Raw genomic sequence first — 13,588 nt, forward strand, 5'->3', positions numbered from 1 at the left:
CTTGTTTCATTATGATTTTCTTTATTATGCATCACATATACTGCATTTTTTTTTTAAACAAATTGAAGGTTTGTGGCAACACTGGGTCGAGCAAGTCTATTGGTGCCATTTTTCTAACAGCATTTGCTCACTTTGTGTCTGTGTCACATTTTGATAATTCTTGCAATATTTCAAACTTTTTCATTATTATATTTGTTACGGTGATCTGTGATTAGTGATCTTTGACATTGCTATTTGTTTTGGGGTGCCATGAGCCATACCCATATAAGATGGTTAACCTAATCACTAAATGCTTGTGTTCTGACTGCTCCACCAAATGGCTATTGCCCCGTTTCTCTCCCTCTCCTTGGGCCTCCCTATTCCCTGAGACACAACAATATTGATATTAGGCCAGTTAATAATCTTTCAGTGGCCTCTAAGTGTTCAAGAGAAAAGAAGAGTCATGTGTCTCTAAGTCAAAAGATAGAAATGACTAAGCACAGTGAGGAAGGCATGTTGAACGCTGAGATAGGCTGAAAGCTAGGCCTCTTGCACCAACAGTCAGCCAAGTTGTGAATGCAAAGGAAAAGTTCTTGAAGGAAATTAAAAGTGCTACTCCAGTGAACACACGAATGATAAAGTGAATCAGCCTATTGCTGATATGAGGAAAGTTTTAATGGTCTATATAAAAGAACGAACCAGCCACAACATTCCCTTAAGCCAAAGCCTAATCCAGAGGAAGGCCTAACTTGCTTCAATTCTGTGAAGGCTGAGACAGGTGAAGCTACAGAAGGAAAGTTTGAAGCTAGCAGAGGTTGGTTCAGGAGGTTTAAGGAAAGAAGTCATCTCCATAACATAATAGTGCAAGGTGAAGCAGCAAGTGCTGGTGGAGAAGCAGCAGCAAGTTATCCAGAAGATACAACTAAGATAATTAAGGTGGCTACACTAAACAACAAATTTCAATGTAGACAAAACAGCCTTGTATTGGAAGAAGATGAACTTTCATAGTTAGAGAGGAGAAGTCAATGCCTGGCTTCAAAGCTTCCAAGGACAGGCTGACTCTCTTGTTAGGGGCTAATGCCATTGGTGACTTTCAGTTGAATCCAGTGCTCATTTACCAATCCAAAACCCCTAGACCCTTAAGAATTACGCCAAATCTACTCTGCCTGTGCTCTATAAAAGGAGTAACTGTCATCCGGGCTGGATGACAAGCACATCTGTGTACAACATGGTTTGCTGAATGTTTTAAGCCCACCTTTGAGACCTACTGCTCAGAAGAAGGATTCCTTTCAAAATGTTACTTCTTATTGGAGTACTTCTGGTCACCCGAGAGCTCTGATGGAAATGTCCAATGAGATTAATATTGTTTTCAAATGTCTGCTAACATAACATCCATTCTGCAACCTATGGCCAAGGATTAATTTTGACTTTCAAGTCTTATTGAAATAAGGCTATAGCTACCATAAGATAGTGATTCCTCTGCTGGATCTGGGCAAAATAAATTGGATTCATTCTAGATGCCGTTAAGAACGTGATTCATGAAGGGGTCAAAATGTCCACATTAACAGGAATTTGGGAGAAGTTGATTCCAACCCTCACGGATGACTTTGAGGGGTTTCAAGACTTCAGTGGAGGAAGTAACTGCAGCTCTGATGGAAATAGCAAGAGAACTACCGTGTTTCCCTGAAAATAAGACCTAGCCGAACAATCAACTCTAATGTGTCTTTTGGAGCAAACATTACTATAAGTCCCGGTCTTATTTTACTAGACTGTAAGACCAGGTCTTATATAGTATAGTATAATATAATATTATATATACAATAAATACTGGGTCTTATATTAATTTTTGCTCCAAAAGATGCATTAGAGCTGATTGTCCGGCTAGGTCTTATTTTCAGGAAAACACGGTAGGATTAGAAGTGGAGCCTGAAGATGTGACTGAATTGCTGCAATCTCATGATAAAAGTTAAATGGATAAGGAGTTGCTTCTTATGGATGAGCAAAGAAAGTGGTTTCTTGAGATAGAATCTACTCCTGGTGAAGATGCTGTAAAGATTGTTGAAGTGACAACAAAGGATTTAGAATATTACACAAACTCAGTTGATAAAGTAGCAGCAGGATTGAAGAGGATTGACTCCAATTTTGAAATGTTCTGTGGATAAAATGCTGTCAAACGGCATCGCATGCTTCAGAGAAATCATTTGTGAAAGGAAGTCAATTGATGCAACAAACTTCGTTAACATTTTAAAAAGTTGCCACAGCCGCCCCATCCTTCAACGACCACCACTCCGATCAGTCAGCAGCCGTCAACACTGAGGCAAAACCTTTACCAGAAAAAAGGTTATGACTCACTAAAGGCTCAGTGACAGTTAGCATTTCTTAGCAATATGGTATTTTTAAATTAAATTATGTACATTGTGGTTTTAGACATAATGTTATTGTACACTTCATAGATTACATGATAAACATAACTATTATTATATGCACTGGGAAACCAAAAAATGTGTGTGGCTCACTTTATTGCAGCATTCGCTTTATTGCAATGGTCTTGAACCGAACCCACAACGTCTCCAAGGTCTGCCCATAGAGTAGTGTATTTAGATGCTTCCAGAGGGTGGTAGAGAGCAATTGAAGTTTTGAAGCCCAGCAGTGAAGGGGTTAGAATCACACTTCAGATCCTTATGTAGTTCATAAGTGTGATGGTTGGGTGGTCACGCTTTTGCGTGAGATGTGCCTCCCACAAACCTTGTTACGACATCGGCACATTACCCGTCTCACGTGGAAAAAAAAGAAGCTAACTCTAGAGTCAATAACAGGAGGTGGTTGTAGCAAGTCAGGGATGAAATGATGGCCTGAATTAAGGCAGTGGAAGTAAGGATGGGATGTGGTTGAAAAGAGGCACCATTTTCTAAGTGCCCATCCCACATTTGGGAATTATCGGAAAAGCTCCCTAGTTTCTTGCCAGGCGAGATGGTTTCAGTTCTTTCAGGTTTTTTTCAGGATTAATTTAACAATTCATCGTAGTGCTTTCTTAGGAACCTTATTTCTCACCAATTTTCCATCCTTCTGCTCCTGAGGAATCCAGAGCTAGGTGCAGTGCTCTATGAGCGTGAGACCCAGTATTTGCTGAGGATATCTGCTAGAAACTATATAGGAAAAAAAGGGAACTAGTGGGTATGCTGAATTTTACTGCCAAATAAAGCCCAAAATCTGAATGTAGACTCATGTCTCCTTATACTTGGAAAAATGTCACTTCTAATTTGGTGGATTAATAAAGGAGGAGAGAGTGCCAGATTTTGACCTAGAATCTATAGTATTATGTTCATGACTAAGGATGTGGATAATAGTTGTATTAGTTGCTTCATAAACTATAGATACTTAAAAATTTTTATATAAGTATGTATGTAGAAATCAATATATTGTTAATCTTCTGGTAAGTTTTGTTTTTACTACCCACAAGAGTCAATGGAATAAGTTTATCTGTGGTTTGTGAAACTGAGGAATGTTTCAGGGTTCTCATTCCATACGCACTTTGTTTAGCATTGTCTTTTTAAAGTGCCATGCACGCGTGAAAAGGATATTATGAATCGATTGGGCATTTCTAGGATTGACAGGATAGATCCTAGGGCATCTAGTTGATCATGTGTTCCAAATTGTTCTATGTTGTCCCTTCTAAATTTCTTTACATATGTTTCAACATTATGACGTGTTTTGCATGCATTAAGACAGGGACTTATTCTGTTGCTTTGGAATTCTTTTTATGTCTCTCAGAATGCTTTGTACAAAGTGAATTATACACAGCCTTTATTACCTCGGAAAGCTCATTAACTAGAAAACATTCATGGATTTTAATTGTTTCATTTGTTCTTGGTAAAGAATATATAATACTAAATGTTAGTAGCTTAGAGTTATTAACCTAATAATTAATTAAATTATGTATAATTATTTATTATATAACAAAATCATAAATGTATACAATTATTAACTTAATGAAAATATTTAGCACATGTATGGCAAATTGAAATGGCCTTTCTAGAAATTTAGGTCATGCTACTTTTTATTATAAATAATCTACGTCTATAATTAAGTCAGATCAAGATATGATACAGAATTTTGAACATTAGGAACATTGAAGTATTAGGGTGTGACAAGGTTATCCATACATTGGCAGCAAAGTTTTGGTTTTCCTTGGTAGCCAAATGTTAAAATTCATGTTTATAAACTCAATTTCTTTTTAGTGCTGTACATTTCCTTCTGTTTTTAACTGTACTGTTACTGACACCAAAGTAATGCATGTGCATTATAAAAATAGAAAAAAGTACAGAAATAAAGTAAAAGTCACTCATAATCCCAGGGCCCAGAGGTAGCCTACCACTATTAACATTTTGGTCATTTTTTTTTTACTCTTATCCATAGATATATGTACATCTCTTTTGTAATCCCGAGACCATACAGTAACACTATATTGTAATCTTTTTTCATTTCATAAAATGTCATCAACATTGTTCACATCATTAAACGTTTTTTAGAGTATGAGTTTTCCAGTTTTATTGAGATATAATTGACTTACAGTGTTGTATTTTAAATGTACAAAATAGTGCTTTGATATATGTTTATATTGCAAAATGATTACCACAGTAAGTTTTATGGTTTCTTGTCCTATGTTCAAGTCTGTAATCCACTTTGAGTTGATTTTTTTTGTGTATACGGTGTAAGAGAAGGGTCCAGTTTCCTTCTTTTGCATGTGGCTGTCCAGTTTCCCAGTTATTAAAGACGCTATTCTTTTCCCATTGTGTGTTCTTAGCTTTTTAATTAATTGACCGTATATGTGTGGGTTTATTTTTGGGCTCTCTGTTCTGTTCCATTGTTCTATGTGTCTTTTTATGCTAATACCGTATTATTTTGATTACTACAGCTTTGTAATATAGTTTGAAATCAGGAAGTGTGATGTCTCCAGTTTTGTTCTTTCTAATAATTGCTTTGGCTATTTGGGATCTTGTGGTTCTATACAAATTTTAGGAGTGTTTTATTTCTGAGAAAAATTCTATTGGAATTATGATGGGGATTGTATTGAATCAGTAGATTGCTTTGGGTAGTATGGATATTTTAACAATATTAATTCTTCCAATCCGTAAGTATGTAATATCTTTCCGTTTATTTGTGACTTCTTCAATGTCTTTCATTAATGTCTTATAGTTTTCAGTGCACAGATCTTTTGCTTCTTTGGTTAAATTTATTCCTAGGTATTGTATTCTTTTTGATTCAATTGTAAATGAGATTGTGTTCTTAATTTCTCTTTTTGACAGTTTATTGTTAGTATATAGAAATGCAACTGATTTTAGTATATTGATTTTGTATGCTGAAACTTCATTGAATTAGTTTATCCTAATGATTTTATGTATTTTTTTTTTGGTGGAGGCTGTAGGGTTTTCTATATGTAACATCATGTCATCTGCAGAAAGAGACAGTTTTACTTTTTCCTTTCCGATTTTGATGCCTTTTATTTCTTTTTCTTGCCTAATTGGTCTGGCTAGGGTTTCCAGTACTATGTTGAATAAAAGTGGCAAGAGTGGGCATCCTTGTCTTGTTCCTGATCTTACAGGAAAAGCTTTCAGCTTTTCACCGTTGAGTATGATGTTAGCTGTGGGCTTGTCATATGTGGCCTCTATTATGTTGAGGTACGTTCCCTCTATACCCCAGTTTGTTGAGAGTTTTTATCCTTTTTCTTTAAAAAAATTTTTTTAAATGGCGAGGATATTTGGAAATGTTGTACTATGTTGTTGGGCAATAAGGATATTTGTTTATGATGTCCTTAATGCCTTGCAACAGGTAAATAAAATGTGATACATTATTTAAAAAACAATAGTATCTTCAACTCATGTTTTTAAAAACACAAGTGAAGTTAATTTATGAATAGAGCACTTCACAAGTGTTCATAAATATTTTCAATGCTTGCATGATTTTATGTAAAAGCCATTCTATGAGACTTATGGTACTTAAATTACTTAGAAGAATGTATTAAGAGGAACTAGACTGATAATTTATTGTTTAAAAGGAAATCCAGTACTGTATGACACAGGCAGCTTATGGGAGAAATAATTTTTAAAATACTTTCTTGCACTATTTATGAAATTCAGTTTTTGTTTTTGTTTTTTTAAATATCTGATAATCCCTTAATTCACCACTTACCTGGGAAATGTTTGCTCTTTATTTGCCTTCCTTTCAAATTTATTTAAACAATGTTTAAAAAACTTTTTATTAGAGACAGGTTGCAAGAATAGTACAAAGAACACCTGAATCTCTTCATGAAGAGTTGCCAATTACTAACGTTTTTCCACATTTGCTTTCTCACTCCTTCTTTACACACACACACACACACACACACACACACACACACACACACACACGTAATATGTTTTTCCTGAATCATTGGAGATTTGTTGCAAATATCAAACTTCTTTGCCTCTGACGTACTTGAATGTTTAACAATGTTTTTGTCACTCAGATTGCCCTCGGATATGAAGCTTTTAGGCTTTTCTGGTAGCTTTATTTTTTCACTTTGAACAGCTTGATTGAGGTATAATTGATATACCATAGATTGCATTTTTATTCCTTCCTTCCTCTCACTGGCAGTTGCTGGTACAGTGCTCCCCACCTGGCTGAGCGAATGGTTTCTTTTGGAGCTGATAAAGCTGCCTTATGAAATCAGCTGACAGGTATATTGTACCTACAGATGATGCTTTTTCTCCCAAAGAGTTTGGGCTGAGATTGACCCACTCAGCAATTGCTAACAGATACTCGAAGCGAAAGGCACAATTTTTGTCCAATTTTGTGAATGTAACTGTAAAAAATTATTTGAACTCTTAAATACTCAAGTCATTTTACAATAAATAGTATTAGCAAGATCCTAGATCTAAAAGTTATCATTTTTCTGAATTTTTGGTCTTGAAGGAAGCAGGTTATCTGTAGATTTAAAAAGTAAAGAATTGAGGCCCTTTGGTTTTCATACTTCATTCTGGATTAGCATGACAGATGTTTGAAATGGCTGATTTCCATTTTTGCTTGGACTTGAGATCGTTTGCTCTTTTTTTTTTTTTTTTAAATATTGCTTGGGGATCAGTGCATTTTTACTGATTTAATAGCTGTATCTAAACTATTAGAAAGCCAAATTTGGTAGTATGTCACTCCTACTTATTATATATTTCTCTTTTTCCCCCCAGGGATGAACTGTAAAAGCAACATCAGCTTGACCAGAATATAATAATTACAGTGGATTGCTCATCTCAGTCCTCAAACCTTTTTGAAAACCAACAGCATCACAGCTTGTTTTGGACTTTGTTACACTATTATTTTCAGCATGAAAATGTGTGGTTTTATAGGGTTTCTAATTCTTCAAAAAGGCACTGAAGCCAAATTGGTAGACGAAGAATGCAAAGTATGCATCTGTGTATTATGACTTTAACTTGCCCACATTTTACTTTAAAATATTAAATGAAGGGGTTCTGCAAAATGGAAAACTTAGTTTGTGACTTGATTTGGAGGAGTGGTTATTTTTTTCTTAGATACTTAATTCTGTTCCAATATTAATTTATCAGATTGCTTTTGTGCATCAGCTAATACCACCATTCACAAGTTAAGATTCTTTGATTTTTGGATGTCTGTTAGATGCTACTAAGAAAATAGAGATGAGCTTCCTTTTTAAAGCTTTTGATGTGGTGTCATAGAATAGCATGTTGTAGATACAGTTGGCTGCTTTTTACCTTAAAACTAAGCATTTGTAAATATTAAAACTTAAGAAGATGGCAGGTGATGTCCCTTAACACTCGGCTGTTCAGATTGGACATAACTGACATAGTTCTTCCTTTCTCCCGTTAAAAATGATAGGAGACTTGTAGCTCAATGGTGTTCCTTCTGTTTCTAATTTGCTGCTGAGAATGTATATGAATTTCACGTGCTGTGTAAGCTGTGTCCTAGTCACTGAACAGTTTATGCAGTGCTGCTTTGCCAAATAAAGTTAAAAGCAAAAGAGGCATTGGTGGTGTTTGAATGTAGAAGGAAGAACGGCATGTTCACCAGCCACAGAATGCTGAGCAAGATCACAGAAAACATTGTTTCTATGGTTCCCATTTTGTGAAATCTGTGTAGGTGGGAGCATTAATTGAACTGTAGATTTGTAGAATGCGACTCTGTTTCGTGAGGACAAGGATACCTCATTTATCATTTTTCTTTGCCTAACACAGAGCTTGTCCTCTTGTAGATGTACCGTAAATGTTGAATGAGTGAGTGAATGAGTTGACTGAATGTCAGGGGAGAGCCAAGTTGAGGATAAATTTACGAACACCCATCTCTCACCTACACATGGACTTATTCATATAATGACTATAAATCAGTTTCTAAGAAGGTAGTAGTAGCACTTTGAGATCTCGTTTAAAGGTTGTGGTTTTATACCTTTTGCAGCGAGATCTTAGTTTTTCTGAGGATTCTAGAACTTGAAGCAGTATAAGTTTTAGAGCTAGCAGAACCAGCACTTCCAGCAAAGCTTTTCCCTCTAGTGTATAAGTGTGTATGATTCTAACACAGAGATCCTTAGTGAAGTGTGAGGCACCTCTCCCCCACCTCCGGAAGCCTTAGACATTACTTCTTTAAGAATGGCTTAAAATTATGCGTACATCTTTTCACTAGTATCTCTTGGGCAAGGTCTTAGGCACAGGAAACTAGTATTAGTTGGTGGCCAAAACTTGTGAGTTTCAGTTCATTATTGGTTTCAGATGCTGGTGTTGGTATTGCTTTTGGACCCAGGCCATGAACCCTTTTGGTCCAGGACTCAGTGTCATTTAAGTTAGTTTCAAAGATTAAGTATTCTTTAGGATTTAATTCTTAAACTTATGCTCTAGTCTGTATCCGTCATAGCCATTACCAACGTTTTGTTATATGTAAATCCCTGTATTAGGTTTTGGGATGATAGAAAAAGGCCCTTACTCTTAAGGAGTTTGCATTCTGGTTGAGGGGACACTTTATAAAGTGTCACCTGATTGATATAGATAAATGCTATGCCAAGCATTGCTCTTGGATTTCACACGTTGGTGAGTTAAATATTTTAAATACTGAATAAATATGAATGGATTTTAAGGGGGCATAGTAAATGGGTAGAGACGGAAATAATGAGTTTTAACTAGGTCTAAGAGGTTTTCTCTTTAAGAGTTGAATTTATATATGTGTTGGTCAGAGATAAGAAATCTCTTTAGTCTTTACTATTCATAATTTCTAAAGTATTTTAGCATTTCATTTTTCATTAATAGAAGTGATTCCTTTACATAATATGAAGGGCAACAATGAAAATTTCTTTCAAAGTTTCAGTCTAGTGAGATCCTGTTGCAACAAGGTGTTTTTTTTACAGATTTGATTTTACTAAAGGCCCAACCTAGCTCTCAATTAAGAATTAAAACTGAAATTCCAGTTTCTAATGAGGGTTTCAACTTTCCCAACTAGTAACATTAGAAAAAAAGTGGTATTTGGGGGGAAATAGTACACTAACATTGTCCATGGAAATATTTAAAATCCCACTGTCTTAATTAAAGAAACTCATTGTTCAAAAAAAATTGATCGTGCTTTTTAAATTGATGATAATGTACTTATACTAAAGCATCTTAAAAATTCAGTGTGTTTTAAAATATAATAACATTTTTTTAGTATCCTAATACTCAAATTCTTTGAAGCTATTCTTGACATCTGATTATCAGCCAAGAAATAGAGCTTCTTAATTTTGTTTCATTAGAGAGGTAGGTGTTTGTAGTTTTTAGCTAAATGTTAATACATTTCCAATAGTTTGGTATGGTACTAAAAGAACTCTGCCTGTGGTAATTGAGTACTAGTATTGTACATGAAATAAACATGAGTAATTTAAAAAATATTCTAAATGGGGTTCAAAACACCAATAACATAATTCTTGCAGGGTATAAATCATCATTTCCTATAGCTTACTGTGTTATTAAAGAACTATGTTCAGTAAAACAAATGAGTTCTTACTGGATTTCAGTTTTGCCTCCCTCAAGTTCTACCATTTTTCAGGAAGTGAGTGTTTTGTCTCTATTGTACTTAAAGAATGGCTCAAAACAGTGCCAGTAAAAAAAAAAAAATATATATATATATATATATATATATATATGCACATATATGTGTGTATGTGTGTGTATATATATATATATATATATGTATGTGTGTATACATATCCAGTCTTATTTTTGCTCCAAAAGACGCATTAGAGCTGATTGTCTACCTAGGTCTTATTTTCGGGGAAACAGGGTAGGTGGGCTGTTTCTTAGGAAATGAGATGTGAAACATAAGAATGTGTCTCAGAGGTAAATTGTGGACAACTTTCCCTTTAAAATTACCTTTAAATTGGCCTTAGATGCAGAATTCCTTCAATCATGTAATCGACAGGTAAGGTGACTTTAAAAAGTCCCATTCATCCATTCGACAATATAAATATTTTGTAGACCGTGATTCTCTTCTAATCTTTAATTTCCCTCTTTGTACAATAGGGTTGGGATGATTCAAGCCAGGTCAGTAACAGCTCAGTAACTATTAGCACCTTATGATTATATTAAAAAGTTGTAAAGAAGGCGTAAGAATAAAATACAATTTATTAAAGGAATATTGTACACATAGATATAGGACATCTTTTCTGAAGTATTTCAACACCATAGCAATCCTAAATTGTTTAATTTCTTCGTATAAAAGATGTGCTGAAAGACATGCCTCAACAGTTTTTCTTTTATTGGGTATGGCTATAGATGACATCCTTCCATAGAAAAACAAACTGCACAGCATCAATACAGCATACAAACATCTGAAGTTCATTCACAGTCATTTCTCTAAACTGCCCTTGAGAAATTTAAAATTTTGCTCAATTCTAAACATTCAACAAAATGCTTAAAGTTTTCAGAAAATAAAAATTAATTTCATTTTACTAGAAATAACTTTCCATTTGTTAATGTATTCTGTTACATCTCCAACTTAAATTAAGCTCTTTGCTAAACGAACAACATGTTTCAGGTTCATGTGAACCTAATGTGTTCTAGAGTGTTTTTTAGAACATGTGTAATCCTGGCAATGACTGGTGATGCAAATAATTTGCCTTTACAATCCTACGGACTAGAAGAGATGCTAAGCTAGATTCCTGTTTTCTGTAAAGATAAATTTGTGCAAAACTGCTTTGTACTCTGGGAATACATGGCCTGGCATTAGCTAATGGCACATAACATTTTATAGCATCAAATAAATAATGGGAAGAACTCATTCCATTGGATGAGAGAACCTGCTGATACTTAAACATGTGACATTTTTATAAAAGCGGCACCCAGAAATCGACTCCAGGTTCTGCTTTTCAATTTAAATGCATTTTTCTCTTCCATCAACGCATACTAATGTTGAAACCCAGTGACTGAAAATGAGCTGCTGTGTTCTAGACCATCAAGCAGTGTCGAGTAGATACAAGAAAGGACTAATCCTCCTCCTTGCTCACTTTGCCCTCAGCTGAGTTTCTGTTACAATTTTGACCTGCCAGGGTCTCTTCTTCCACCTTGACTTCTCATATCATTTTATGACCATGTTAGAGCTACTGTGTTTCCCCAAAAATAAGACCTATTAATTTTTGCTCCAAAAGATGCATTAGAGCTGATGGTCCGGCTAGGCCTTATTTTCGGGGAAAAATGGTATTTGTAATCCAGTCTGAGTTTTTTCTCCCAAAGGTCAGCCTAAGGAGGCAGCCACCTGCATAGCACGATGTCAGAGGCATTGGAAGAACACACATTCACCTCCCCTGACACATCACTGACCTGTTCGTAAGGTTTACAGTTTAGATATTCCTGCCATAGGTAACATCTCATCGAAGCTATAAACTCACTTGAGATTGATTCTCAGAAACAGGTTTGAAGGGGAGAAGGACAAGCAGAACTTTGGAAGCTTAAAGTGAGGAATAGGAAGGCCACAGACCCAGGCGGTGCACACGGTGGTACAGGTTGCCAGAGGCAACGAGGGGCTTCCAAAAAGTACAGGGTTATTAGCACTGCCATTCTAAGGCCACCTCTTGAGATTCTAAATTTTCTGCCTTGGCTAACTACATATTTCTATTTTCAGGGACAGCTTAGGTAAATCAGAACTACATTTGTAAAATCTTTAACCATATAGACTCTAAATTTCAAAATATGTCACGTATCTCCCAAGGAAAATCTACAATAAATAAGAACAAAGTTTGGGGATTGTAGAATCTTCTGGGTTTTCAGTAGTTTTCTTAGCCCAGTGAAAAACAAGTTACAAATATCCTGAAACCAATATATGTATCATTTTAAGTGAAACGTGTCCTTGCCCCACCCAGCTACTTCAGTGACACTTATTATAGGTACATCCCATTGATGAGGTAGTCAGATTCCTCAGATGTAATGGGACGAGCTTTCTTCAGTTTCTGTTTCACCAGGCGTAGTCGGCAAGCAACCATGAGCAGCAGCAACGCAGTGATGGCCAAACCCAGTGCCAGGGGCAGCACTGCACCTGCGCAAAGGGAAGGCGTGACGCGGGTAGGTCAGTGGTTAATAGCAGCCACAATCTACCAGGCGGTAAGACTTTGCACGCTCTTGCATCTCATATGCAGAGCTCTCTTGAGGAAATACCTGTGTTAGCACCATTTTTCAGATTAACCGAGGTGCACAGAGATTAAGTAATCAGTTCAAGAGCCGACAGCCTGTCAATGGCAGATCTAAGTCTCAAACCCAAGCTTCTTTAAAACCAAATTCTCTACCAGGTTCCTACAATTAATTACGGAGACCATCGGTACGTCCACAGGTTGCAGCCAGCTCACCCTTATATCCACTGTCATGGGGACTCTAAACAGACAACTGTAAAGACGCTGTGGCCACAGGAAATGTTTTCATTGTCCTAGATTTCGTCTATGCACTCACACATGATCATTCTCTTAAAATAAGCATGGAGTAACTCCCAACTTCCGGTTCTGATTAGGGCTTTAAGAAATGTATTTCCTTTTCTAAATCCATTGTTGGAAAGTAACTTCAAAATATGCTGGTGTAATTTTAGCTAAGGGTAGTTGAGGAGTAAAATCTCGAGTTCTCCTTTATCGAGGTTTCCTGTGGGCTTGGTCCTGGACACCCGTGCGAGAAGCAGCCCTTAGAGGCTTCCTGGAGTCTGAAAGGGACAGCGGGTGTCCCAGGTCAGTCAGTCTTTCTTTTTATTTGATCAATTTGATACGCATTTTGCAAATTTAAGGTGTACAGTGTGCTACTTTGATGCATTTATGTATTGTAACATGATTGCCATTGAAGCAATGTTTATCACATGACATTATACTACAATGTTACTGTCTATATTCATTATACTGTGCATTTGAGCTCTATGGTGTATTTACTAAGTGAGATAAATCAGACAGAGAAAGACAATTATTGTATGATATCACTTGTTTGTGGAATCTAAAGAACTCAAACCTGTAAAAAATAGATCGGCCTTTCTTACCGAGCTCAGCAGGCTCTATTTTTAGTCTGACCTACTCTACAGTTAGGCCACTCTTACAGATGATACGGTGGAACCATTTTTAGCTGCA

At 36.0% G+C, this 13,588-nt stretch overlaps 2 protein-coding genes and 1 non-coding gene across 5 annotated transcripts in view; 2 read left to right on the forward strand and 1 right to left on the reverse strand.

Moving 5' to 3' along the window:
- Positions 1 to 8,011, forward strand: part of PCMT1 (protein-L-isoaspartate (D-aspartate) O-methyltransferase) — a 44,727-nt gene extending 36,716 nt beyond the window's left edge. For 2 of the 3 annotated variants that reach the window (XM_033100378.1, XM_033100369.1), the window contains exon 8: positions 7,200 to 8,011. Coding sequence is in view for 2 of the 3 variants with exons in the window: in XM_033100369.1 (XP_032956260.1) it covers positions 7,200 to 7,212 (13 nt within the window). In the remaining variant the exon portion in view is untranslated. Of the gene's footprint in view, positions 1 to 6,612; positions 6,696 to 7,199 lie in introns of all 3 variants that reach the window. The other variant, XM_033100362.1, reaches the window with a different exon arrangement.
- LOC117020926 (small nucleolar RNA U13) lies at positions 2,655 to 2,758 on the forward strand. The gene has a single exon (XR_004422760.1). It is a non-coding gene; the product is annotated as a small nucleolar RNA U13 (small nucleolar RNA).
- Positions 8,012 to 10,604: 2,593 nt separating the features above from the next.
- LRP11 (LDL receptor related protein 11) overlaps positions 10,605 to 13,588 on the reverse strand; it is a 39,691-nt gene continuing 36,707 nt past the window's right edge. The window contains exon 7 of the mRNA XM_033100348.1: positions 10,605 to 12,528. Coding sequence (XP_032956239.1) covers positions 12,374 to 12,528 — 155 coding nt within the window. The 3' untranslated portion in view covers positions 10,605 to 12,373. The remainder of the gene's footprint in view (positions 12,529 to 13,588) is intronic.

The sequence above is a fragment of the Rhinolophus ferrumequinum genome, chromosome 3 (genome assembly GCF_004115265.2).
Source record: "Rhinolophus ferrumequinum isolate MPI-CBG mRhiFer1 chromosome 3, mRhiFer1_v1.p, whole genome shotgun sequence".
NCBI lineage: Eukaryota > Metazoa > Chordata > Mammalia > Chiroptera > Rhinolophidae > Rhinolophus > Rhinolophus ferrumequinum.